We start from the raw sequence: 27,367 nt of genomic DNA, 5'->3' as shown, positions 1-27,367 counted from the left end.
TTCTCTTTTCTTTGCCTCGGCCTTTTCTCCCTGCCAGTTTCACAGATATACTGACAATATCAGCCTGTTCTAATTTAGTGGTATTTTTTTCTTTTCTACCCTTTTTAAAACTTGTTCTTATGTGATTCACCTGATAATTTTTTTATTTTTTTACAGATGACTAACATTCATAACGATGATGATGTGAATAAGTACAGAAACAGACAGTGTAAAGCAAAAAACAAATGTAAAAAGTTAAGTGTAATATACCTGTAGGGCTTTTATGATAAATATGTATTACATCAGAAATACGTTACAGGTAGGGAAGCATGACTTGTAAAATATTTAAAATGCAAAAACCCTGTTGTTTGGACTTGTTTAGACTGCAAAACATTATTTTTCTTCTGTCAAGTCCACTGAAACATGAGTAGTCCTGGAAAGACAGGTGACTTCTAGTCCTTGGTTCCACTGGAAATGATACAGCATGCTTAAGGAGTAAAATTAATTAGTGATTAATGAAATTCCTTAAATGCTGCTTCTCAGTCTGACTGATTAGGATTCCCAATACAGGACAAAGTGGAAGAAGAGTTGCAAGAACTGTCATCCTGTTCACAGCTGTGCCAAAAACGGGTCAGAAACCACATCCATTCACAAGGTTGTATGCTTGCTGAGGATGAGCTTCTTCTCCTTTGGAGTTCTTACAAATAAGATGATAAAGCAAGAGGTATCTGTTACAAACTACTGGAAATATGTCCATCAGAGCCTCATTCCTGGTGAACTTCCCCCAGGGGCAGTGATGGGAAACAAAATGGAAAAGCAATCCAAATTCCTGAACCCCTCTGGTGAACAATGGCCCAAGAGGCTCCTGGAGATGCCTCCAGCAAACAAGACCCCAGCTGCCCCAGAGCTGCCCCACTCCTCTGCAGTGCTCAGGCAGTATGGCCAAAGAGCTGCTGAACTTCACCCACCACTGCCCTGAAGTCTCTGCAGTGTCCATACCCTCCACCTTCTGTCCCTGCACAGTTGGACCCACTGACTTTCACCTTTGCTGTAGTAATGACTAAATGAGGAATGAAAGCTAATTTGTGCAGAAAACACAAAGGTGGATTTTCAAAGAAATTTAGGAGCCAGCACAAAAATGATCTGTTGATTTATCAACAGAATTTAATTGGCCATTGTAAGCAGTGAGCAGCACTGATTCTAAAAATCAGCCACAGCAGGTTCATCATACAATTTCAAGGTAGGAGATGTAATTATCTACTGGTATTATGTAACAGGTGGATCAAATATTTATTAGGATGTACTTAATAGTTCATAACTGGGTATTATCTGATGCTGAGCCTTGTTCATAACATAAAGTTGCATCCAAATGGCAAAACCAGAAAGATCAGGAGTACCAGCCCATAACAAACCTAAACCATGAACCACCACCACCAGTGCTGATGGAGCTTCCTTCAAAACAGGACGTGAGCAAAGCTGGCTCAGCATATTTGATTTTTCACTGAATATGGTCCACAACTTTTTGTGAAACGTAGGATTTTTTACAAAGTCACTGGAGGCAGGTTTCACAGCTCTGTATGTAACATCTGAGAGCACTGCTCAGCCAGCACCTGGCTTAGAGCTTGGCAGCACTTCAACACACCCAGGCACACCTTTTACCTTCTAGGCTCTAACACCCCAGCCCATCTAACCTACAGCAGCAAGAAGCAGAGGTATTTACCCCTGAAAGGTACATTTACTCACATCTCTCCTCGGAAAGGTGCCCAGCAGCTTGTACTCCTCCCAAGGATATCCCTTGGAAGCTACAAAATCAAAGACAACCTGCAGCTTGCTGCTGGCCAGGAAACGCCGCTCAAAGAACTCTCCGCTGGGCGTCCGGATGCGGAGTTTGCTGACAGACTCAGTGCTCTCCTCCTTTGGCTCAGGGGGCAAGGACTGCTCCAGAGACAGCCTGATAGCCTGGGGAAGCAAAAACAACCATTTCAGGTTGCAGTGCCAGCAGCAGAAGAAAAAGGGCAGAAAAGCTTTTTCTTTTGATTCCTTCTAGAACTTCAAGATGTGTCGCAGTGCTCCAGAGCCTTTATGTCTCGATGACAAAATAATTTTTATTCGCTCCTTAATAACAGCCCACCAGACAACTAATTAAAATAAATCCTTCTTTATAACACATATTATTAGGTCTACAGTTAATGCACGATGGGATACGTAATTTAATCATTTGGCAGAAAGCCTTGGAAAAAAATTGAATGAGAGAATAATTGTCAAGTGGCCAATTGCTTCCTTAAAGGGTATAAATTAAAAGGCAGTAAAAGTATTTCTTTAAAAGCACTTGTCAAATCGCCTTCCTTTTGCAATGGTAATTGACCATTTGAAGTAGACTGAACCCTTAATGGCAGTTCAGAGTGAAAAGAAATATATGCAAGAAATTTACTAGAAATAAACTGAAACACTGTTGAAAGATGCAATTAAAAATGCCACGAATGTACATTAGGCATAATGAGTACATATAAAAGTAGGAACGATTAAAGAAGAAAACCGGGAGAACAGAAATGGAAGCTTGAAGATTTAAAGTTGCAGTAGTAGTAGTAGTATTTGCAAGAAGATGGTTCCAAGTACAGGTGAACACATTTTCTGCAACAACTTGCATGAAATCAGCCTTCAACTTGCCGTGACACTACATGACAGTGATCAGTGTATGACTGTCTTCCTGCTAACGCTGCTGATGTCAAGATTTTAAGGGCAGGACCCAGCTCTGTGTTCTCTGTCCTCTGTCTCTGGGAGCTGCTACAGCACCAATCATTTGATCAGATTTTTTTTTTTTTTAATAAAATTAATGGCTAACATTAGGCTGCTGAACGAGGTGGGTTTGATTTTCAAGGGCATTTTTGGTAATCACGGGCAGCATCAGCATCTGTCAAAAATTTGACCATACTCAGAAGCAGCTCTCTTAAAATATCACCTCACCTAAAGTAGCACTTAAAGAGAAAGTAAATGAATGGAAGAAGCAGCACAAACACACTGCCTGCCCCAAAATGTGCCTAAAAGACAATTTTTCAAACTGAAGAGGCAGTCAGGCAGGGATTTACCCATTTTCAAGGGAATTTCAGTTTACACCGTTGCTATTTGTGCCTTTGAAAATACCTCCAAGGTCATTTAGTAACAGAAACTGATGGAGGGTGATTACATTGCAGGAAAAGGACTGGGAAGAAGCAAGATGATGAAGGCTTTTAAATAGTCTACTTCTTACACACACACCCCTGAGCAAATTATAGCTCAGTATAAATATTTATACATAGAACTTGACTTCATTTTTGCTCATCTACTATGAGATTATATTTTAAATAGATTCTATTTTAATTTTCTCCCTCTCGATTCTCAACCACCTGCTTACTGTCTTGCTGTTTTGACATTTCCCCACACAGTGTAACAACAGATGCTACATTATTTACTGAAGCCAATCAATTATATTATAGAAAAATAAACAACAGTAGCTCATTAGAGCTCCTTCCTTCGTGCAAAGAGTGCGTTGCTCCCCAAAGTAACCATTCTCCAATGCTTCAACATAAAATGGCAATTTACAGTGGATATTCTGTACCAGCAAACCCGGCCAGAAAACAATGACATGATGGATCACATTAAAAACTCCTGGGCCTGAGCAAGCAATTTCAGTTTGTTGATAAAAAGATGTTCAGTATGTGAAGAGCTCAACAGTCAGATTTTAAAATACAAACTGAACATAAAGCCACTTCTGTAAGTAAACACTGTTGCAAAACAATTCAGTCCAAGTAATCTGTATACTTGAAAATAGGGAGTGTTAGTAAACATTATTGTTAAAATCCCTTTTGTTCTACTAGGCAAACAGATCCTGTTATTTTCATTACTGCACTCTGCATTAAAACAGGGAAGCTCAGGTATATTTTGATAACATGGGCCAGTCTTACAGCCTTTGCATAAGGAAACCATTTCCAAGAGGCCAAAGTATCAGAAAAGGTTCAGGGGCAGATATAATGAAGCAGAAATAATTATTATTTCTATGCATGCAAAATAACTTAAAAAAGAAAAACTGATTTTTTTGCTTGAGCCTGAGTGTAAGGCTGTTCCTGCTACAGAGGATTCGTGTTCAGCTGCTATTAACCTCACAGAATTGCCATCCCACAACTAGTCTAGACCCTGAAAGAGGCTGCAGGAGCCATCTCTGAGAGCCACTGGGACCTCAGCCTCTGCAAATTTGAGAGAATCTACGAAGTAACACTCTGAGGAACAGTACTCTTCATAGCACAGGGTTTCTGTTTTCTTACAGAGGGACATAAAAGTACTTGTTAAATGTAATTTTCATTCTAAGGAAGATTCTGTAGGAGACTGTTCAGAATTTTTTTTAACGTACTGTAAATCCAGATTTCAAGATTCTGGATTTTATTTTCCTATTTTTTTTTAAAATAAGTGGATTGTCTCCCAAATTAAATTTGGCAACTTGTTCCATCAGAATTGTAGGTAGGCTTTGTGCTACTTCCTGGAAAAAATGAAAGGGCTCCATGTTTTTAAAAGGAGTGGCTGCAGATAACAGGTTAGAGCCTCCCAAAGATTCCAGCGTTTATTGAGCTCATTTCACAGATCTCCTGTGAGAAGGTCCATCTAATATCTGGCTGTATTTGAGACCCAGATGATAAAACAGAAAAACTATTAAACAGTGGATGAAAATTACTTAGCTGCACTTTGTTTCACAGATAATACAGTAAGAAATCAACAGCAGTAAAGAAATTTGATCACATAAAAAGTACGCTTTGAACTGAAGTTGTGGTGTGTGTTGAATGACAGTTTCAGTGCTCATAAGCTTCATGAATTCAAAAAGTGACCAGAAAAGGTAAAATATCCCACCTCACGCTCCTCCTCCTGTTCTTTCCGGATTTGTTCCAGGCGAAACTGCTCTGCCATTTCTCTCTCTTGTGCTTCCCTCTAACAAACACAAAGGGCAACCCCACATAAATATGAGATAAATACAAATGCAAAGAAATTTCTCAACATTTCCAGAGAAATTAATACAAGAGATAGGATATTTGTTAAGCAATCCTTTCCTGCCATTCCTTTCCCAAATTCTGTTATCAAATGAAGCCAGGATGGGTTCAGCTGAAAGACGCAGTCAAGTCTAACCCTAGTGACTTTATCTGGTGCCACTTTACAACACTGAGGACTTTAGGGTCTCGTGTTCAGAGCACAACTGAAGGCAGGCAGTCCTCTGCACCACAGAGCATTCCCAAACTCCAAAGGGCTCCCATCCCACGGGGTCTCTCCTCCTGCACACACCTTGGCTCTGTCAGCCTCCAGCGAGATGCGGTACGCTTCGTCCTGCTCTCTCTTCACATTTTCTCTGGCTTCACGTTCATCCTAAAGGTAAAGGAAAAAAATAAAATCAACAGGACCAGCATGATAAATATCTTTATGTTCACCAGCACTCTTTAATCCCAGTGACTTCAACATGACCCAACTACCACTATGAGAAACATCCAGAGATGCCTCAAGGGTGACTGTGGCTTTGGAAATTCTGGCTACCTGAAGCTTTGATTCAGTTGCCAGGTAAGGGAATGGTGTGTCCAAGCCCTGGCCTGAAGGCTCTGCACTGAGGGCAGGCACAGAGACCTGGGGAGGAGCAGCCTCCAGGGGAGGGATGTGACAACCAAACTGGCTGATGATGAGTAGTGGTTCAGCCTCAGTGACTTATGCAGGAGGCTTCTACCTGAGACCATGGGAAGCAGGACACTGAAAGGGAAATATCTGCTTAGGTTACGGTGAGAAGGATGTAGCCATGGGAGTTGGTATGTTCATGGAACTATTCCAGAACAGGCCATGTTCCTAGTTCTGGTTCTCAGTTGGTTTGGGACCTGTCACATGTAAGGTCATGCTCCTGTTCTGTGTTTAGGATTGGACCCTGCCCTCAAATACCCCTATATATTGTTAAATTGGCCACGCTCCCTGGTCCTTGGATGTTGCCCCTCAGGTTGTGTGGTTTCCCTGTTTGTTATTTTCAATATGAAAGTTCTTTATTTTTGGAGCAATTCCATTGTTCCTGCCCCTCTCTTTTTGCCATGCTCACCCTGCCAGACTGGACTCGGGGTCACAGTGAGCCAGACTGTGATTAAGGGGCTACTGCAGGGGAGGATGGGCTGGAGCTGGGGGGATTTCCCTCCTGCATCCAACAGCTTGGATGGTTTTGTAACAGGGAAGTGTGGTTTAGATGCTGAGGCTGGATTTTCATCGGCTCTCTACTCAGACTGACAGTGGGCAATGGCTGGTCCTGACAGAGAAAACCCAATCCCAGGTCCTTCCTGGGTCAAAAACCCCTCAGCAGGGTCCATCCAGGGTCACAACTATCAAACATCATCCAGAAGCCTCAATTCACAGTGCTGAATATTATACAAAGATGGGAAAGGAGCAGGTCCTGCCCTGAAGTATCTCAAATGGACAGATGCAGAGAAGCAAGGAACAGGAGGTTACAATGCCAGCAAAAAGTATCTTATCAACAATCACAGCATAAAAAAATACAGGTTTAGTAGAAACACATGAATGACAAAGTGAGGCTTCATCCCCACAGCAGAGGATCAAAGAGTGGATATCCCCAAAAGCTGGAAAAACTGCACTGGGGTGATGTCAAATAAAGCAAAGTGTACAATCAATAGCTTCATACTCTGCCTCTGAAGCAGAGACAGTGGCTGCTCCCCTGTGCTTACTCGTCTTACATCTCATAATCCCCCCAGAGCCCTGCAGAGGCTGCACTGGTCCCTACAAAAATCAATAGGATTTAGCTGTGAGACTGCTGGTGGGCTCAGCAGGGTCTCCCTGCAGTCACCAGTAACACAGCACCGGCCCTGGGGCAATCTGGCCCCTTGTGTTGCACAGAAATTAAAGTCTACTACCTACTGCTTCCTGAAGAATTATGTCATCTTCCCCATTCAGCTGCAACATTTATTCCACAGAAGAGAATAATTTTGCTAAGTGATCAATTTTCTCCTCAAAACATCATTATTTGGCAAAAACTCAATTCTGAATGGGAGGAGCTCATGCTAACTGTAATTATCACAACATACAAACATGGCAAGATGTTCCTCAAAAAAACCTCAAACATCTCGGTGGTTAAATCTCTACAGCAGAATGCAAACACAGGAGGACAAACTGCAGGGAAAACTACATAACTTCCACTTGGAAAGCAGCAAAATCTTTTAGAGGAAATTCTTCTTCCTTACAGAAACAGGACCCAAAGTTATTCTACAATCAGTGTCCTGAATTTCATTCCGAGATTTAGAAACAGAGCCAAAACACAAGCAGAAGTAATTCTTGCAAAATGCAAAAAAGGGGAATAACCACCAAATAACCTTTTCCCTTCCAGGCAACTGTGGACATTGATAAGTTTTAGGTACTCTGCTCAAAGAACTTGAACCTGTTAGCAAAAACCACCCTACATGAATATTCCATTTTTGAGACGAGGGGGCGTTGAAATCATTAATCAGCTCCCATTTTTATGTGTTCCAAATATGAGGAAAGCTTGTTGAATACACAGAGTTATTCCCAATGCTTCTCATAGATGGAATATAACAGTAAAGAAAAAAAAACCTGTGCTATTTACACTGAGACTTTTCATAAACATACTGAAAATTTATCTTAGAATAGTGAGAACCCGAATAACCTTTCCAAATCAGCTCACTAAAGGAAGATGACTTCAGGTTATTTGCCAGAGGACAAGCCTCTAAAAAATATTTAGAATTATTTCAGAGAGAACCTATTCAACTTCCATGTCTTTTCACTCTGTGTATGACACTTAACTCCACACACCAAATTTTAAAGGTCACACAAGTCCAGTAATGCCCAAAAGATCTCTGAAAGATTAGATACAACTACTGCAACTACAGGCTCTTCTCCATCAAAGATCACTAGCAATTAAGATAGAGTTACTGTAGTTTATCAAAAAATAAAATTTCAAAAAAACTCAAAAAACTGATGGTACAGATTCTACAACTAGAATTGAAACATGAATTCCAGGCATTAAATAAAGTCAAAATTTTTTCTTCCCTATTCACTGCAGTTATCATCATCCTAGAAGTGGATTATGAAAGAGATGTCAGGAATGTGAAGAATTACCACGCATGACTGCCTGGTCCTCACAGAAATATGTGAGCCACATCTAAAAATAAATGACTGTGCCACTGAGCCCTACACCTCATTGAAATAATACTGTTCTTATTGAAGCAGACCTTAAAAACAAACCTGGAATCCAGAGTTCTTTGGGTAAGCAGCAGCTGTAATCCCATGAAATGCCTCTTTGTACCTACTTCTGTGTTAATACTTCTGTTTGCTAATGCTGCTCACACTTAACAGGAAGCAACTCCACAGATCTTACGGCTAAACTGTGGTATTGTTCAGTTCAAAGTTACACCTTGGACAAATTTTAAACACTAGACAAAGCAGTTCTCCCTTTTGTAATGCAGTTTCTTATTTTAGTAATCTCTTCCTCTAGAGAAGAATGAAGATGCCTCAAGTTCACCAGAAAACAACAAAAGAAAACTCACAGTAGTGACAGGAAAAGCAGAAGAAAATATTTTGTAGAGAATCTTCCACTGCACTAACAAAGAACATGTCAAGAATAGTCATGCCACTAATAATTAATATTAAAAAATTCAGAAGTGTTATCCATGAATAAAATTTGAGGCAGCTGACAACTTTCCTGTTAGACCCCACACAAATTGCAGTCAGTATTGACTGAACATCACTAAATGCATCTCCACAGTGCTTTTGCAATGAAGGCAGAACTGGCACCTTCCTTATTCAAGAAATCAAAGTATAAACAGACATGGCTCATCCTGGGTCACTTTAAAAGCTTCATCAGAAACAGATATATATATATAAAATACAGCATTTGTGAATTCCACAGCAGTGACTGAAGGCTGGTGTGAATGTAAACCATGCACATCTCAAGGGTTTGGGGCTTGAGAACCTTCAATGGAAGGTTGGAAATTTGAAAAAAACCAAAATTGCTTCTATGTACAGAACGTATTCTTCAGCTATGACTTTTCTTTGCTATTCTGTTTCTGAGAGATGCAGTCAACTCACAAATATCAAACACTTATGAGACAGCTACAATCAACCCGAGAAAACCTTCTCCTGAGTAGGACCCAGTGCATCAAGACCAAGAAAACCCGACAGATAAGATTAATAAGAAATTTAGGACAACTCTCTCATGTAATTATTTCCTAAACCATTTGTTGAAGTTAATCCTGAAATACCTAGTGACAGGCATTTTCAGATGCAGGATGATGGACAAAGAGGGGCTCTTGACTGAATTTAGGACAGCAGTTTCTACAAGTTAAAAATATTCAGTTTTTTGAATAAGATATTTTGCTGGAAAAGTCAGCATTGGCCCTTCCAGGCTTTTTTTCCCTATTTATTATTGTCATTTCTGAAGGCAGGATTTAATGATTTAACCCCAGGAATCAGCTTTGCACCTGATTTGTCTCAGGGAGCTGTGTTACATTATTCCCCATTGCCCTCTGGGACCAGTTTTACGGTGAAGAAAATCGAACGAGACAGAACTTGAGAAGACAACCAGGAGCAGAAGACATTTCTCAGAGCACCAGCGAGTAAAGGGCTATTACAAGAAAGAAAGAAAGAAAGAAAGGGGGAAAAAAAAAAAAAGTGTATTTACAAATGCTGAATGCCTATCTGAAAGACAGTTGATTTCACTGAACCACTCCTGAAATTAAAATCTGCAAATGCTTAAGGCTATTCACGGGAGCGTTAAAGAGAAACACCCCTTTGTCCAAACAAACCAGGGCAAGAAAGGCATTAATTTGACTCACTAAGATGACAGACTTGCACATTGTATAACTTAAATATACGTGATGGGGAATATATGGAAGGAAAAAGTGTACACAGAGTGCGTTGGTTGTATGGGAACGACGAGGACAAAGCAAGTGGATGTTTTAGTGGTGGCAGAACCACGGCAGGAGGCAGGATGGGGCAGGGTGAGGGGCTGAACAGCACAGAACCACCACAGGATCCTGCCTGTCCATGCCAAAGGCTGAAAGCTCAGTTCCAGATACTCATTTTTGGGAATTAACTCAAGTGAGAAGAAGAAAAGCAAACCCTTCAACGAGCCCTGCAGTGCCTTTCTGTGGGAAAAGAGCCAGCCAGTCGTGACACATCTGCCCAGCTGGGCTGAATATTCAGTGGCTGGAGCCATCACCATGTACAAAAAGCAACAGGCACTAAAGATATTTTCTCTCCTCTCTTTCCTCTGCCATTGCCTTGCTCTTTGCCAAAGCTCTAACCATGCTGCAAACCCTCTTGCACCTACTGGGGTGTGCGTGGCCAAGTGCTCAATGGGAAGCCCATCCTTTGGGCTGCTATCGTATTACAAACACAAAACGGGAAAATTCAATCAAATAAATTTTGATTACTGTAGTTTAATTAGTTATAACTAGTAATAATTAGTAAATGTGCTAATTAGATTTTTGAGGGGTGAAATGCCAATCTTTGCTAGATGGCTGTCATCACCATAATGCTTCTGCGCTTTGGAGTTTAATGAATTTCGTGTATTCTCATAATCTCTTTTTGTGCAAATACTATACACCATGATGCACATGAGAGTGTTCGATGGAACACAGATTATCCAAGGTATTCAGATGTCTGATTTCTACTGATTTACACGTGAGCTTCAGTCCCTAGCAGAAATGTCAGTCTCTTGTAGAGCTCAGGGAAACACCTCCCCTACATCTGACAGCAGTGAGGCAGAAGAGGAGGGAAAGACATGGTGACACCAGGCTTCTCACAGTACAGTTATGAAAATATCACTTGGCTACTAAAGGCACAAAGTGCTGTGGCAGGGGAAAGAGGAAAAAGAATTTTGCTGCTGTTTTGGAGTTTTGGTTTTCCTTCACGTGTTTTTCAAATCCCCATCCAGATATTGGTGAGGAAGGACCTATGTTCTCCTCAAGCTCTGGAAGTGTCTAGGAAAGAGATGTCACCCAAGAACAGAGAGGAAAGGTGGTGACTCTGCAGGCCTACAGTTTTCTACAGCTTATCTTCAGTTAGAATCTGTTTACAGCACTTTTTCCAGTATAAAAATTCTTAAGTGTCTCTCTTTTACACTACAGACCAGTGTGCTGGCAGACAGTTTAAAGGGAACGAAAGGTTTAAATTGGTATTCGTAAAAAATAAGAAGGTGTCTGAAGCAACTGTGGGTATTAGAATTCCACCTTGAAGTCTAATCTGAGAGCAGGAGTGCCAGTGTTGCATAACCACAAAAATAAACACGACCAGAGACCTACTGTTACTTAAATGTGGACAAGTGGACCAGCTGTGTAACAGTCAATGCTTCTACAGTAATAAATGTTGACAGCAAAAATAAAAAAATGCACTACTGAGGCATCATCAAATGAGCCCTGTCATTACATGGAAACTCCGCCCTGTATAAGCTTGTCAAAAAGTGTTACTGTAATCCTTTGAGAAGCCTCCTCCTCAGGCAATGAAGAAAAAATGTTGAGGATGGGCCCAGAACAGGTGTGTTGTGCTGTAATGCCAGCATTTAATCCCAGATCTCTTCACATTAAGCTCACAAAGGAACTAACTCGGATCTATTTGGGCCCATCACGCCACACTGAGATGATTATTTAACTAGCCAATTAAAGCAAGCAAGCTCACAGGGTGTTTAAAAATGGACATTCCAGGGCGTAGAGTATTTTACAACTATTATTTGTTTTCCTAAGCCCAGCACCAGGCATTGACACTTAAGAGGAACTGATACTCGAGAGGAACTGATACTACACATTCTTTTCAAAGTCAGCACCTGAAAAATCTCAGTGCACACCCTGATTAACAGTGGCAGAGGCTGGTTATCCCTGCTCTGAGACACCTCTTCTTGCTTACAGGAGAAACTCCTTAATGACATTTATTCCCTCTCTGCAAAACCCCCCAGCCCCACTGCTGGAGCACTAACTGAGGTGTCAACCCCTGCAGTGGTGACCAGGGGAGCAACCATGGTTAGAAAACCAAAATATGTCCATCAGATGTATGAAATCATTAGTGCAGCTGCAGAACAACTCCGCACACACAGCGTGAGGTTGGACTTCACTGACTGCACTGGGAAAGGTGGGACTGTATCCTGGCCAAGTGGCCTCACTGGTGATGGTCACTGAACACACAACTGAATAATCCGTCAGCCATTTCCCAGCAGAAGAGCCATGTGAGCATATCAGTGTGCTGCTAGTCCAATTTTGCTATTTGTGTCTTGTTCTTACAGCGATTTTAGGAGCGAAATTATAAAAACAGATCGCAGGACACCTAAACCACACATGTACAATGGCACATCAACAGCATGGTCCAAAAAGAGGCAGGAGGTTTCCAAAATGTCATCTTGCCAACAGAGCAGCAGCTCATGATTGACCCAGAACCCTGGAGAGGCAGGGAAAAGAATGGGACAGCAGGCTGATCTCCCTTTAAGAAAACTTGGGAGAGAAAAGAGGTGCAGAAGTTACACACCAGGGCAGGCAAGTTGGGTTACTATGAGTACACACGTGCATCCCAATGTTTTCAAGGTATTTATTTGGAGATTATTTAGTAAAAGCTTAATGGAGTACAACACACAAACCTAAAAATTAAATCCAACTGCTGGTTAAGTGACGGTATTTTCGCACTTGACACTAAAAAAAATGCACAAGAGATTTGCCCCATTAGAATGTTACGAGGCTAAACTGGTAAATTTTACCAGTACATGGCTACAAAAGCACAGGATTTAACTAAACATACTATTATTACCAGCAGCTCATGAGGTGGCTCATGTCACTCAGGTGAGACAAGTTGGTAATGGTGTTCTGAGCATCCCACCTACACCCCCAGCTCAGTGATAGGAGCTGCCTGTAGCTACAGCCAGCATCAGCTGAACACCTGGACCAGCAGCTGGAGTGGCACCAGTCCTCCTGTACCCAAATAACCATCAGAGGGCACTACAAAACATGCTGTGCCAAAGAGGATTATGCAATGGCTGTGCTGGAAGCTTTCATGTGCATGAGAATTTCAGCTGCGTAAACTCACTCATGACTGACTTTAGGCTGTCATTTACAAATGTTTCCAGTTCTGGTTCTCTCTCTCTCACACACTTCTGTTTACGGCAACGTTACACTCGATGACTTCTCTTTTTAAAGCACAAAAGAATTTTCTGCTTATCTTCTTGTGGTTTTACCATGACTTATTGTTGCTATTAAGAAAACAGTAACAGAAACCGGACTCTGTATCCTGTTTGCTATTGTAATATTTGGGAAAAAGTTGCACCAACTGCGGTAAGATCTTAAAAAAGAAAAGGTGTTGATGTTTGAACACTTGAAGTTGTCAAGTACAAGGCTTACAAGAAAGCTACATGTTAGGTAGCTAACCACAAAAAGGCAGTATTTTGTTTTCAGGCTGAAGCCCTCTATTGAGCACAGACTGCTTGTCAAATACTCCCTTCTCTGGAATAGTAATTTCATAAAGCAAGGTTATTTTTTGTTTTGAAAACTTCCTGCTTCAAAGGCAGAAGTGTCTGAGATCACCTTTTCAGTGTGCTTGTAATGAGTGGAGGCAAGGAGAAAGTAAATAGCCTATTTGTGTATAGATCCCATAGTGTCTGGAAAGCTGCCCCCAAAGTTTATGAAATTTTCCATCAGTTTTCTGAATGTCAAAGTTTGTTAGGAAAAAGCTTCTGTTGGGGAAGAAATGTCACCAGTGCTTTCAATGACAGAAAAACAGGAGACTAGACTAGCGATAAAAAAACCCCAAAAAAGACTTGGACAAAGGTAGATTTTGGAGACATGTATAAAAATCAATTTTCCATTCTCCCTAGATAGGTAGAGGACCTGGGGAAAGAAGGCAGGAGACAACAATCCCATGTGGGGACTGGGCTGTCACTGCCACTGCTCTTGGCCACCCAGCGAAGGACGAAGAGCAGCCCAGGACAGGAGCCAGTTCCTGGTTCTGTGTCCAGTCTGGGGTCCTGCTCCTCACTCTCTCTCAATCCTATCACTTCTAGTTTCTTCTCCTACCCCTTGTTTGCTCTTATCTTTCTGACTTTAGATGCTTCTGTTCCTCTCAGTCTTCTTCCTTTTTATCAGCTTTCACAGTTTTTAATTCTGAACCTCTCTTGGAGCTCATCTGTGAAGTAAATTTCAACTTACTAAAGAATTAAAAGAAACCTCCCATACTCAACACACTCCTGTTAAAATGCAATTAAAAATTCAGTTATATTGTACCTTGGATTTTTGTTGTAATCCTCATATTTAAATTTGTGTTCAGTATTAACAAAATTAAAGTCAATTTCTTCACCAATGAACTACAGGTAGCATAAATAAGGAAGAAAAAGTGAATGACAGATATTGTGCAGATAATATGCCTTCATATTATAGTCAGTAAATCTTGTACTAATGAGAGACAAGATTTAAATGTGAAGAATGTGTTTAGTGAATTATTGTCAATCAATGTCTATACAACAGAGTGAGAATAATCTTGAATGGCAACACACCTATTATTATAAATTCCTAAGTACTTCATTACTTCCAAATGTCACTCTCAATTTATAGAGTAACAGATAAAGATCTTTCAGCTGTGTAACTCACTGTGCTTCTGTGTAATTGAAACACTGGTTTTGAGAAGTCTTGTCAGCATTTATGCATTCTGCATCATTCTGAATGCTGGTTCAGTACTGGTGTACTGGTCAAAGTTGGTTTCAGCCCCCTTTTAAACAGACACATTTAAGATATATTAATCTATTTTTGTTTTCTACCTATGACTTGGAGCTGGTCAGTGGCAAAAAGTCTGATAATTTTCCTTGTATGAGCATATTAAGCTCTATAATATCACTATAATGTAAACAGTCACTGGTGACCACTGTTCAGAAAAAGGAAAGAAACTGAAAATGACAATACCAAAAAGGAGGAGTTGTTCTGAGAGACCCAAATACACGAAGGAGACTTTACCTTTTTAACTTGTGACAATGGAAGAGACAGTAAAACACATCATACCCAGCTCCACTGGCTAAAGAAACACCCGGGTCATTTCCATTCCCAGTGATTAGTGGAAGCCAGGAGGTATCTGCAGCAACTTTCAGTGCTCACCTCATCCTTTATGTCTTCCTGCTGCTGGGCACTGAAGATCTCCATCGCAGCCATCAGCCTCATCATGAGCTCATCCACTGTTGTGTTACCTAGCAACAAAGGAAGAGAGCCCAACTTCATTTCATTAAAGTTATTAAACAAAAAAGAAGTCATTTTAGAATTAATCCGTAAGAAATAGCCAGACTAAAAAAAAAAAAAGACAAATGAGTAGAAAACGCAAATATCTCAGCAGAATGCTTTCGGTTCATCCGTCTACTGAAAATTCAAAATTATTTTTATAACTGTTGATCACAGGTTAAAATTTCAGGCGGTGCAAATCTGAACAATTGCTTTTAGGCTTGCATAAATTGACTCTGTTTTGTCACTGATGTTAAAGGAAAGCAGTAGATCTGAGATTCCCTTATGTGAAATTGATTTTACAGTGGCAGAATTCCCAGGGAGACCGAAACAACTGCTTAGTCAGGCTACAAAAGGTGGGATGCTGGCAGCAGCATCCAAGTGGATTGGTTTAAAACAATGGAAAAACCCAGAATACAACGACTGAAGGGATGTATGTGCACATTTTATTTGGGTGTAACTAGAAATAAAACTTCCAATATTTTATTTTCTTCAGTCTATTTACTTCTCAAAAAACTTGCAAAGCTAATGAAGTGGAAAATGATGTCATCCATGTGTGTATCATGAAATAGAACACATGCATAGAATAACCTATACATCTCCATGTTTTCCTTCCAGCATGCCTCCAGTCTTCGTAAAGACTGAAAGATTACTTCGATTTCCTACTAAATTGCATTCTTTAGTTTCCCTTTCTAAATTGAAGACTAGACTACGCATCAAAGCCACTAAAAGGTCTTAAACCATGAGAAATGGTCAAAAACTATTAAGTCTTAACATCTGCCAGCCTAAACAGCTGTTGGACTCCAGCAGAACAAGGACCACTAAAGAAAACAAGACTATCCCCATAGTTTCCAACCCTAGGAAAAAAAAAATAAAAATCAAAAGCAAACTTAGACAGTCTGCATTTCAATAAATGCCACTAGGGTCTTAGGTTTCTATATAGTTGTATCTCTTCTGTCAACATGCCTTCTGGCCCAGCCCTGAAAGGCCCTCATTGTTCCCATTTCTAACATTTGCTACCTTAGCAGAAAATGTTATCCCACATGCTACAACACGCAGGACTTCAGAGGCCACCATTCATTGAGGCAGCATTGTTAAAAGATACCAGTGTCCCCACTCCTGGGAAAATAACAAGCAGAGATTGTTATTGATTTTCTTTGTTAAAGGATAAGTTTAAGTAAGGCTACAATAGGTGATCATTTCGGTTTAGTGTAAAAGATGGCAGAAAACCTGACAAATTATTAAAACTTAATGCACACAATTAAGTAATCTGGATTGTTTTTAATACAAAGATGCATTCTACTGTGACTTTGAATTGTTGCTAAAGCAGTGAAGTAATTTAAGTCAGTAGCAGCACCAGTGGGATGGCAAAGGTTCTGAAGGGTACTGCAGAGTCAGAAAACTAAGCTATTTATAGGACTATTTCTATGAAATAACCTATGAAACAGGTTTTATAAGTTACAGGCATTCATACTATGAATTACTGCTGTGCTGTACCTCGCACTGAGGAGGCAAAATCCATGCAAAAATTAACCATTTTGTCCACAGGAAGGAACACTGCAGATTCCTCGAGAATTATTAATTAAATTAAATTATTAATCTCAAATGCAGAAAGAAACACCAATGCTTGTCTGCAAAAGGCAGCATTTCCTGAGGCTGAATTTCCTCCGGAAAATAAGATTATAATAAAGATTTCTAGATATAAGCAATAAAAAAATGAGGACACAGTGCCATGAAGACAAACTTGTGGAGAAAGCAGAAGAAATGAGAGGCAGCCATTCTTTGATGTGCTCTAATTTGAAGAGTTACTGAGAACAGCAGTCAGAGGGCAACACTCCACATCTAAGTGATCTTGCTGTCAGTGAAATCAGAGGAATGGTTACACCAGAAAGAACTGCTCATGTGAAACAGAAAGCTTCATTTATGGGAGATTATATTAGGAACTTAAATCCTGATCTGATGTGGGTGTCTCAATGCTGCAGGCAGGTCTGAAAAAGCAACTCATGTCCAAACATTAGCAACAGGAGCCCAGGTATTAACAAGGAACTAGACACAAAGAACCAAATGCATTCTAGCACTGTGCAAAAAGTGCAGCCAAGATCTGTTGGAAATCAGGAATGTATCTGGATATAAATTTGGAAAAGAGTGGAGTTCCTTATTTAGGAAATTAGGCTTCCAATTAAAAAAAAAAAAAAGAAAAAAAAAAAAAGAAAAAGAAAAGAAAATGTAAACTATAATCTACCACAGTCATGGCAACTCCAATCTCTAACACCACGCTAATTAACACATTTATGAGTAGTAGATAATTATACCTTGGAAACTTAAAGTGTGTAATAAATGAATATTCTGGATGTCTTAAAAGAGAAACAGCAAAGACCTCTTATAACAGTTTCAATACTCACATAAGGAATACTTGTAATATAAAGAACTGTACCTTGTATTACATTCAGCACTTCATTAGAGGATCGTTTTCCCATAATAATAAGGAAAAGTGGGAACTGGTCTGTCTTCTGAGTTCGAATTGTTTGGGCTACAACACTCCCAAAATGTCTAGTGCACATCGTCAGAAACCTTGTGAGGGAAGAAAAATAGTCAATATCGTAGAGGATTTTTTTGAAGTTAAGTTAAAAAAAATTTTTTTTGCTAAATTCAGCAGTTTAACTCATGTTACCTACCATTTAACATGTTCTGCATTCTGTTCTAGAGCTCTTTATCTCTTTTTATGACTAAATTATTATAATATTTACGAACATAATAGGGTCCAGGTTGTCTAAATTAAAATAATTAACAACTGCTTGAGATAGTGAGTTATTTCATGGAGAATTCCGCTTCCTGTCACACTATGTGAAGACTATAATTCAAAACAACCCCCCAAAATAATCAAGCTGGATCAATTGTTTCAAACTTCTAAAGAGAAACTAAGTAGAGCAACAATGTAATAAATATGGTGAAGTATATAAAAAACCAAATTTCACACAAAAGCACAATTTAATAATGAAAGAGCAAGAAATTGGTTTTATCAGTCACAGAATTAAAACACGGTACTTCAGAATTGTATATTCTTTTGTACTAGTGCCCTGCCAGTGACATACTTAGCAGTGTGGTCTAAAAAACAATAATTCTAAGCTTTTGACCAAAAAAAGCTCTTAGATATTAGCATACAGAAGTCTAACATTAGTATTCTTAACACGATCTTGAATAAATGAAAAAACTGATAAAGCTTTTCTCTTCCATTAAAGGACTGTTTGAAATTAGCATTTCTTTCAAGAGAAAAGGGTAGCTTATGATATGTTTTCAGATCTGATGGTAAAAAGTAAATGTCATAATAATAATGAATTATGAAAGACCAAATGCAAATATAGAATGCTTTAATAAGATCCAATTTAATAAAGTCTGTAAAAATAATGGACTTTTAATAACACAGGTCACAAAAGGCAAAACAGTGGAAATTCTGAGGACTAGCCACTGGTACAGGCTTATTAATTCTTAATTATGTCCATGAAAGGCAACTTAAATCGTGTGTTTTCTTATGCCTTATGATAATATTTTAGGTAACAACTACTCTGAAATGTATGCTCTAACTGAAGAGCAAAGTCCCGTTGTCACATGCATTAGGAGCCAAACCTATTTGAAAAGATGAACTGCATTAAAACGTCAAGTGCTCCAAGTAATTTCTTCTCAAAGATACCGAAAAGATTCAGAATTGTGATTTTTTTAAAAATCAATACATATATTGTATCCAATTCAATGGCAAAAAATGGATAAGCCTCCCAAGTACAGCACTGGGCTTATTTGAGACGCCTGAAGTACTAAAAAAACTCTCCTCAGAGAGAATTTGTCTTTGGCTGTAGCTGGATGGAAGGCAATGGGTGGGGGTGGCAAGCAAGTATTCCAAAGCCATAAGTGTTACTCCTTGATTCTCTGTATTTTTCCACTCAGAACAATCACACACAAAGAAGACATCAAAAAAGGTGACCAAACTCTGCTGTATCAGAAACAGCGACACGGACATGTAACATCTGGTAAGGATGAAACAGCCTCTGCAAAGTCTGCACATATAAACTCTACAGACAAATAATGGGGTTTGATGTTTTCCTTTCAAGGTGGGAACAGGTAAGTGAAATGTTGGCCTCACAGAAGTCAGTGGTGATCTTCCACAGCAAAATGACTTAAGGGAGTTCAAGGTTTCGCTCCTGGAAGCAATAAATACAGTGGACAGTCGAATTTAATTCCTGAGACTTGTGTATTAAAAAACCCTGTTTAACAGTCTTCAACACACCACAGAAGAAAAACACTCAAGTTTCATGGAAAAACAAAATATTTAACTGAAAAAGTGCTATAGAGAATAATGATAGAAGGAACAAAACCACAGAGACTCCTACATTACTAGTTGTACTAGTCAAAGATGCTGGAATGAGGTGTTAAAGTATATTAAGAAGATTTTATATTTTTTTTTCTGGGAGATGAATTTTTCTGTGCAGGACTTCTAGCTGACTACACAGAACCTAACAAGTTATGACACCTTGGGGTCCTCTATAACCCAGGCTGGGACAGGTTTCAGCTTCAGGAGATGAGGTGTTGTGCCAGGTTGCTGTAAAGGGCACATTCCTGGTTGAGTAGCAGCAGAACAGAGGCCAGATTCCAACTTCTCCCCTCATGGTGGGTTTTTTCTTCATTTTCTTCACTTCTCACAGCCCCTGGTGCCACGTGTCCTGCTCTTACCAAACACCTCCCTTCCTGTGCTGCTGTCACAATCCGCTCAGCTCGCTCGCCAGGGACAAGAGCAGCTCGTCCCAATTCTGGTGTGAAAGCCACAGACTTTCTTGGGGAAGGAATGAGAAACAACACTGAATAACCAATGTCCAGACCACAGCACAGGCAGCTGTGATAAGAATGTCTGTGGAGGAGGAAGGACCAGCTGGTGGCTATCACTGTGTACCCTCAGGACACACAGGAACACCTCACCAATATCAAAGCACATCCTTCCCCCTGGAACCAAGTAAGATCCCATTTGTCTGCTGAACTAAAAAATACTAAAGCCAACAAAGTTGTGGTGGCTGCCAAACAATGGAACTGAACAGAGAGGCAGCAGCAATGCCCAAAACTGCTGTTGTACAAGTCCTGTTCACCAGTGGCCACTCAGTTCACAAAGCTGCTCTTTGGCAGGTCAGTGGCAATTAGTCTTGGCACATCCTTTCATTTGACTAGGTGGGTGGGAACTGAATTTTCATTAATTTTTTTTTCCCCTTTTCTGCCTCTACTGATTTTGTACTTGCAGACCTTTTTACTTCGAGATTCATGACCAGGAAAAGGAAAACACCCCTCCACTCTGTGGTAATATTTACTGTTAGAAGTGAGCAGGACCAAAACACCTTGGTGCAATAAGCAGTATCTTACCCTGTACATTGCTTACAAGGGATTTTCTTCCTTTCAATCTAAAACCAAGTGTGCCAGATCTCTCAGTGGCATCTCCAGAGCTGCCAAAAAAGTGCCTGTGGAGTCCATCAAAGAGACAGATGTCCCTCGAGGGAAAAGGGCTTTCCACAGCATTGTATTACTGTGATCTCCAACCAACAGTGGAAATAGAGGAATGCTGCCAGAAAGGGAGGGCAAACAGCACCCTACTAGTCCCTTTATTCTGAAATTACAAAAATATTCAAGGAGGGAGTAGGAGAAAGGCAAAAAAAGCATTTTATGAAGCAACAATCCATTTTAAAAAATAATCTCAAAAGTTACAAGAATAAAGTTCATCAAGGAAAGGAACAGTTCTGGCAGGCAGCACCATCTCTTTGATGACTCAGTAGCAATGAAACAGCTACAGAATAAACATGGACACTGACCATGGCTTGACAAATACAGAAAAAAAGCTAAAAAAATTTCAGAAACCATTGAAGTTTTTTAAACGTAGATTGAACAGGTATTAATGCTCAGACACAGTTCACTTTTTAGTTAAAAGTGGCACAGAGAAAGTATTATGCTGGTGCCATGAAGATGTTGATTGGGGAAGTTGCTGATGCCTGCACAGTAATCATCCCTCCAGATGCACTTTGAGACAACCTGTGTGTGAAGTCATCATCTTTGTAGCACATGAGTTTTCCAAAGAAGAATGTTATCATTTCCTACCAGCTAATACATGAGGCCTTATATTAAAATACACTCCTGGCACAGCTTTTTGGTAACTGCACTTATTTTTAAATAATTTTTATTAATGTAGCAACTTATTTAATATTACTTTAAAATTCCTAGAATGCAATTATGACAAAATAACAGCTTTAAGAATCTACTGAAAAAGGTTTTAAATGTTATCAAGTCTCATACCCAAAGGAAATACTTATTACAACTTAAGGCTCAAGCCTGTAGTCCAGCACAGCTCCCAAGCTCAGATATGCTATGTAGCACTCTCTAGATGCTGGGGTTTAGCAATAATTTGTTTCTGTGAAAATGTGCAGCTTTCCATTTTTAATAACAAATTTGGGCACTTCTGGACATAGTGCTGATGAGAAGTGTTGATCTCAGAGCTCAATATTATTTGATATCTGGAAAAGTCCTCCTCAAAAAGTAGCAGCAGTAGAAAATCTGGTGATCTCCTCTAAAAGACATGTTCCCTTTCAGAACAGAAACTGGATGACTTTGGGGCAAAAAAATGTGATTTATTTATGACTAGATAATTCCGAAAGCCAACCTTAAACAGCCTCTAACATTTCAGCAATGGATTTGGAAAAAAAGTAACTTCTTTGTTGAGTATGATGAAAACAATTATGAACATTAAATATTCAAGATTTCTGGTTTTAAAAATAATAATTATATAATGTGCAAAGTCAACATAAGACTCATTAAAATGTTAATGTAAAAATAACATTTTGGTATTAGGTATGTACATTTTTAAAAGAGTAAAAGCTGAGGTCCTGAATTGGCACATTAAAATAATCTTGGTCTCCATAATAGAGAGTTACTGCCTTATCCACACTGGTAGGGTGGTAACTCAACCACAAGGAGCAGCAGGCACAAGGCATGTTTTAAAGATGTATACAGCAGCCTAAATCAAATTATATGGGTATCATCTTCAGGATCCACACGCTAAAATTCAAATTCAGATGCTAAAAAGCATGATTTTATCCACTTCTTCTTTGTGTAAAAGTAAAGCCTACACGAGTGGGTCATCTATCTCTTCCTAAAACATGGAAGATCGGACTCCCATCCTGAAAATTCAACCAGATTAGATAAATACTTCACAACCCCATTCAGTCTAAACCACAGCCCTCTAGAAACCCATTAGTCCATCCTTGGACACCAGGCAAAGTCCCTGGTGAAAGTGACTTTATAAATAAAATATACCTCAATCCCTTGCTAGAACACTGCACAAAGAATGGAACACGTAAGATGCACTTTCATCATCACCAATTATGTACTGTATGATTTCCTATGGAATATCCAAGGCTTGAATCTCCAAGGGGTAGATTTAATATACAGATTTAATAACAGCCTAGATAAGAACAGGTAGTGTGTTTAGTTACTTTACAGATGTTGGTAGAGTGGGAGAAGCACATCAGAAGTTAAGAGAATTCAGATTAATCTTCACGACTCAAAGAATCACCCTGACAAGTAAAATACAATTCTGTAAGGTCAATGAGAGTCTCCAAGCTGGAGGAAAGATTTCACAAATACAGGAGAAGAAGCAAGCAATGAGAGAGCACAACCTGATCCTTCCTCAAAACAGTCTGACAAACCTGTCTTGACCATCTGTTCTTCTGCCTTCACCTCTTTTGCAAAGGACACAAAATAAGTTTCATTTTTTCACCTTTTCTGTTGAACAAACCTTATCAACTACATTGTAGTTTGAACACAGTGGGATGGAACATTCTTTGAGATTTTGTTTTAGAGTGGAGACCTAAAACATATGCTTACAAATCTATCAGTTTAATTAATTCCTTGGGTCTAATAACTATTCTTCTCAGATGACCTTAAAACATTGCTAAAGGCATATAAACTGATGCACTGAAAATCTTGATAACATCAGAGAGGCTGCTTTCTATTTATAGCTGGATATTATAGACATCCATATCTTCCTAATCACGACCAGATCAAAATGCATTCTCTGCTGATTTTCAGTTTTCCAAATTTGGGCATTTTTAGATTACTAACATGAAATACCCTGAAGCACATAAATATTTAAGCAGAGATAGTTTACCTTTTCTGGTAGGTGTATAATAAACAGTTTAACCATCATCTATATACAGGCTGTTTTGTTCTCCATCTAAAGAGACAATCACCTTTTATCCTTTTCCTTTTTTTCCTTCCTTTTAGTGCCATTAGGGAACTATTCACAAGTGCAACCCCGAACAATACTATGCAGTAATTATGACTAAATGACAAAGAGATGCGAACAATTACCGAGTCCATTTTGAAACCCTACACTAATAAAGTCATTAGATGCTGCCCTTGCCATGAGCCTTCTAAAAGCTTCTGAAGTTACAAGAACACACGGCATTGTTCGTTAGGACAATTGCTGCTGGCAGAATGCAAACCTTGAGTTAAACCATGCTGCAAATTGATCTTGACATTCTGTTAAGACCGCCACTAAAATCAAAAGCAAAGGAGAAAAGGAGAAAATGAGCGGGTGGGATGTAATCATGGAACAGAAGGGTTCCCTCCTCACCTTCTTCCCTCTTCCTCCTCAAAACAAACCATACAGAAAATGACAAACTCGCCTGGTGTTTGAGAACCTTTATTTTTAAAACATTAATTAGACTTCTGACCTGTTTTTATTGACTGGCACTGTATTGCTATTAAAGTAAATTAAACAAAAAAATTGCCGAATACAATAGAAAAGGTTTTCACACTGTTCTGCGAAGCCTGTGAAGGATTTAGTGCCTAAAGAACACGTCCCACAGTTTTGCAAGCAACATATACAGAATCTGTGGTCACTCCTGGAGAGGCAATGAGAAATTAACTCGCCTCCTCCCACCCTCACAGACCCCACACCTGCAATATATTTGCTGAAGGATCAAATGGGATTGGGGAGCTGCAGTAATATGGTCAACTGGTCTTCATCCAGGCATGCATCATTCAGTAGGTTAGAATTAAGGGTCAGCAACTGTGAATATGGCTAATCACTTGATGACGGAAATTGCAGGTGAAGACAACCTGCTGCTGAGAGGCACTTCAGTGAATTAACTCTTTCCTAAGCTTAAGCAAAGTGAAAAACTATCATTTGAACATTAAAACTAACAAGTACCTGTCAAGAGAGCAGAACTGGCAACGCCTTGAAATAGGGCGCCCAAAGGCAATGGTATCAAAAGCTGAAAAGCTGCTACAGATTTTTGAGTCGCTGTTTTACGGTTTTGGCTTTCTTGGCAAACACTGTGTGTGCTGGAGAGCTCTTAATATTGTGCATTACCTGTGTTTGTAAAAGCTGTGTGTACAAACATAAGGTGTGCGTGTATGTGTGTGTACATATATCACTATACATCCTTCCTGGATACAAATATATTAATGCACATTAATGAATTAACAAAACCAGTCAGGCTTGTGTTTGCATAAACACATACAACTCTCATGCCCATAACTGTGTTAGAACAATGGTATTGACTCAACTCTTTGAAGTCACAAAGTGCCAGAACTAGAGCTGTTCATGTCTGGCTTATCTCTCCCTGAATCCCGCTGGAAAGCTGAGGAATTGCTCAGCCCAGGTGATGGCCCAAAGCAGTGTGTGCCAGAATTGCCAGCACCACTACAGACAAACTCCCAGCATTCTGACACCTCCCCCAGATTTCTGCTGTCTGAAGGGGCATGGTAGCAATCTTCACTGCAAGCAATTGAAAGGAAACAATGATTTTTAAGCTCATGATTCACCTCAAATTGAGTGGAATATAACAAGAGCTAAAGTTAGAGATATATGTGTAGCTTTGTGGCCTTTCTCCTCCTTTGACAGGAAAGAATATTTCAGAGTTGCTCCCTAAACTGGAGTCTGAACTCTAGGAGATAAAGATTTCAGGTATGTTCCTTATCAGTATTATAAAAGCACCACATTACTTTCCTAAATCAAGGCCACTTATTTTATTTTCCCTTTACTATAATTTTATTATAATTAATGAAAAAATTGATAATCACAGAACTTACTCCAAGTAACTGCTCCTTTTACTGCAAGCCTCATGTCAGAAGCAATTAAAACCCCTGGAAGCCAAAACAAAACTTCCCCTCAACTGCATTAACTAGACTTTGCCTTCATTTTGACTAAGTAACAGTACTGAGTGGCTGCAAAAAGAAATTTTTTAGTATCTGACTCCCAAAGTGGTAATGCTTATGCTCTTGCACTACTGCTGGCAGGTACCAGTGCTCACACAGCATTTAACTCCTACCTACAGACCCTCTTCAATCTGCTGGAGTGGATATTGAAGATTGAGAGAAGATTCCAGAAGAAACGTGCTAGTGTACAGTAATGTAGGTATTAAAGCACATTCCTGTATCAGAATCAGCTGAGAAGCACATTAAAAGTTGGGGAAACCGACAAGATTTTGGAGATGGTTTTGCTCTACAGTGTCCAGGATGGACCCTCATTTCATTAATGAGAAAATCAGAAACAACCAATTTTGGAATAGAACGATGTCCATGGATCAGAACATTCGGAAGATTTTTTTGCCTCACAGAAGGAAAGTCTTTATACCTGTTTGAATTTATTCATGCCATTGCACAGTACTGAAAGCATGTCTTCTACTACTGACATTGAGGTGTCCCTGTCGACTGCTGTAAATCAAGTGGGCCTGATTCCCCTGCTGGGCCACCCTGGTTCTTCCAACACTTTTAAAATGCAACTGTAAGAGTATAAATGAGTTGCTCTTGAGCTACACCAGCAGGCAAAACCCAGCTCCTCCTGTCGTCGCTGTTGTCCTCTCACCATTCAAATAAAAAGCTACATTTAACTGTGTTCACAGGAATAGAGAACAGAATGGGCTCCAAGACCACTGCCACTGTGTCACAGGAAGGGTAGTGACTGAACAGAGAGAATGAGTATTTATTTATGGGAATGCCCACAGTGCATTGGCACTTTCCAAAGGGACAAGGCAGCATCGTGCCCCCTCTGAAGCAATCGCAGTCTAAGGAGCAGGATGTGACACTAAACACAACTGAGAAATAACTCTGATTCGAGCCAGCATGCCTTGTTTACCCCTTACTATTTTTTGACCTCACTGTTAATATGACAGCTTCTTTGTTGTTGCTAACAGAAAGCAAAAAATGAAGGCTTAAAAACCCTATCGTCCAGCACAATCGGGGACTAAGTTCATTGAGAGCAGCTATAAAGCCTTAAACAAGCCCTTTATTTTGTGTTTTAAGGAGTGTCATAAGGAGTTAATAGGACACAGCTGTACAGGCTCTTTCTAACAAGCAGCTTCTGTCGCTTTGGTCACCACAGGTGTCTGTGTAACCTGCAAACTCTTATTACTAGTGTATCAAAGTTGTGCTACTTAATAGATTTCTTTAGTAAAACACAACAAAGCAATTACATGGCTGTTGATCGTTAGTCATAAAAAACCCCTCAAACACAGTTTTTCAAAAGAAACGACACTGCAATTTTTTGTCATTGTAAAATAAAAGAAACTAGAGAATTAAATAGAAAGGCAGACAATAGAACAGCAGGTAGTCAACTGAACTTAGCCACTACAGATGGTTTAGAAATAGTGTTTCCTTCCACACCAACTTGTGGGATAAAAGAAAAGGAGGAGGCTCCTTACTGCCCATGAATGCCAATACCAAAAGACTTAAGCAACTTTCCAGTCTATGTATTTGGTCTCATGAAAGAACCTAGATGTTTCTTTTTCCTCTCTTACTTTTTTTCCTTTTTCAGAAACTTTTAATCTGTTTTTGCAATTGCTTCTTTCCATTACCTTTTACGCTTCTCTAGAATAACTTAAACTAGAAACATTGCTGCTGATCCCTTCAACGACAAAAGGAAGAAGGTCAAGTGAGGAATTCCTGAGAAACACAAGTGTCATTTAAAAATCTCATTAGAAAAAGAGACTGTTCCATTCTCCAAGGTCACCTCAGTAAAGAAATATTAACTATAATTTACATAGTGAATCCTAGAAATGCATAAATGCTCTATTCTAATAATCCGCAAGCGAAAGAAACATAAATGTATATTTTTCCTT

At 39.5% G+C, this 27,367-nt stretch overlaps 1 protein-coding gene across 1 annotated transcript in view; it reads right to left on the bottom strand.

Annotated features, from left to right (window-relative positions):
- The window catches only part of FAF1 (Fas associated factor 1), a 150,147-nt gene that overhangs the window by 13,425 nt on the left and 109,355 nt on the right, over positions 1 to 27,367 (bottom strand). The window contains exons 14-18 of the mRNA XM_066325506.1: positions 17,656 to 17,792; positions 15,105 to 15,193; positions 5,281 to 5,361; positions 4,855 to 4,932; positions 1,723 to 1,938 (exon numbers count right to left, since the gene is read on the bottom strand). Of these exons, the coding sequence (XP_066181603.1) occupies positions 1,723 to 1,938; positions 4,855 to 4,932; positions 5,281 to 5,361; positions 15,105 to 15,193; positions 17,656 to 17,792 (601 nt within the window). The remainder of the gene's footprint in view (positions 1 to 1,722; positions 1,939 to 4,854; positions 4,933 to 5,280; positions 5,362 to 15,104; positions 15,194 to 17,655; positions 17,793 to 27,367) is intronic.

Source organism: Sylvia atricapilla, chromosome 9, assembly GCF_009819655.1.
Source record: "Sylvia atricapilla isolate bSylAtr1 chromosome 9, bSylAtr1.pri, whole genome shotgun sequence".
NCBI classification, from domain to species: Eukaryota; Metazoa; Chordata; class Aves; order Passeriformes; family Sylviidae; genus Sylvia; species Sylvia atricapilla.
The sequence above is the reverse complement of the archived record's forward strand: the minus strand, read 5'-3'. Positions and strand labels throughout refer to the sequence as shown.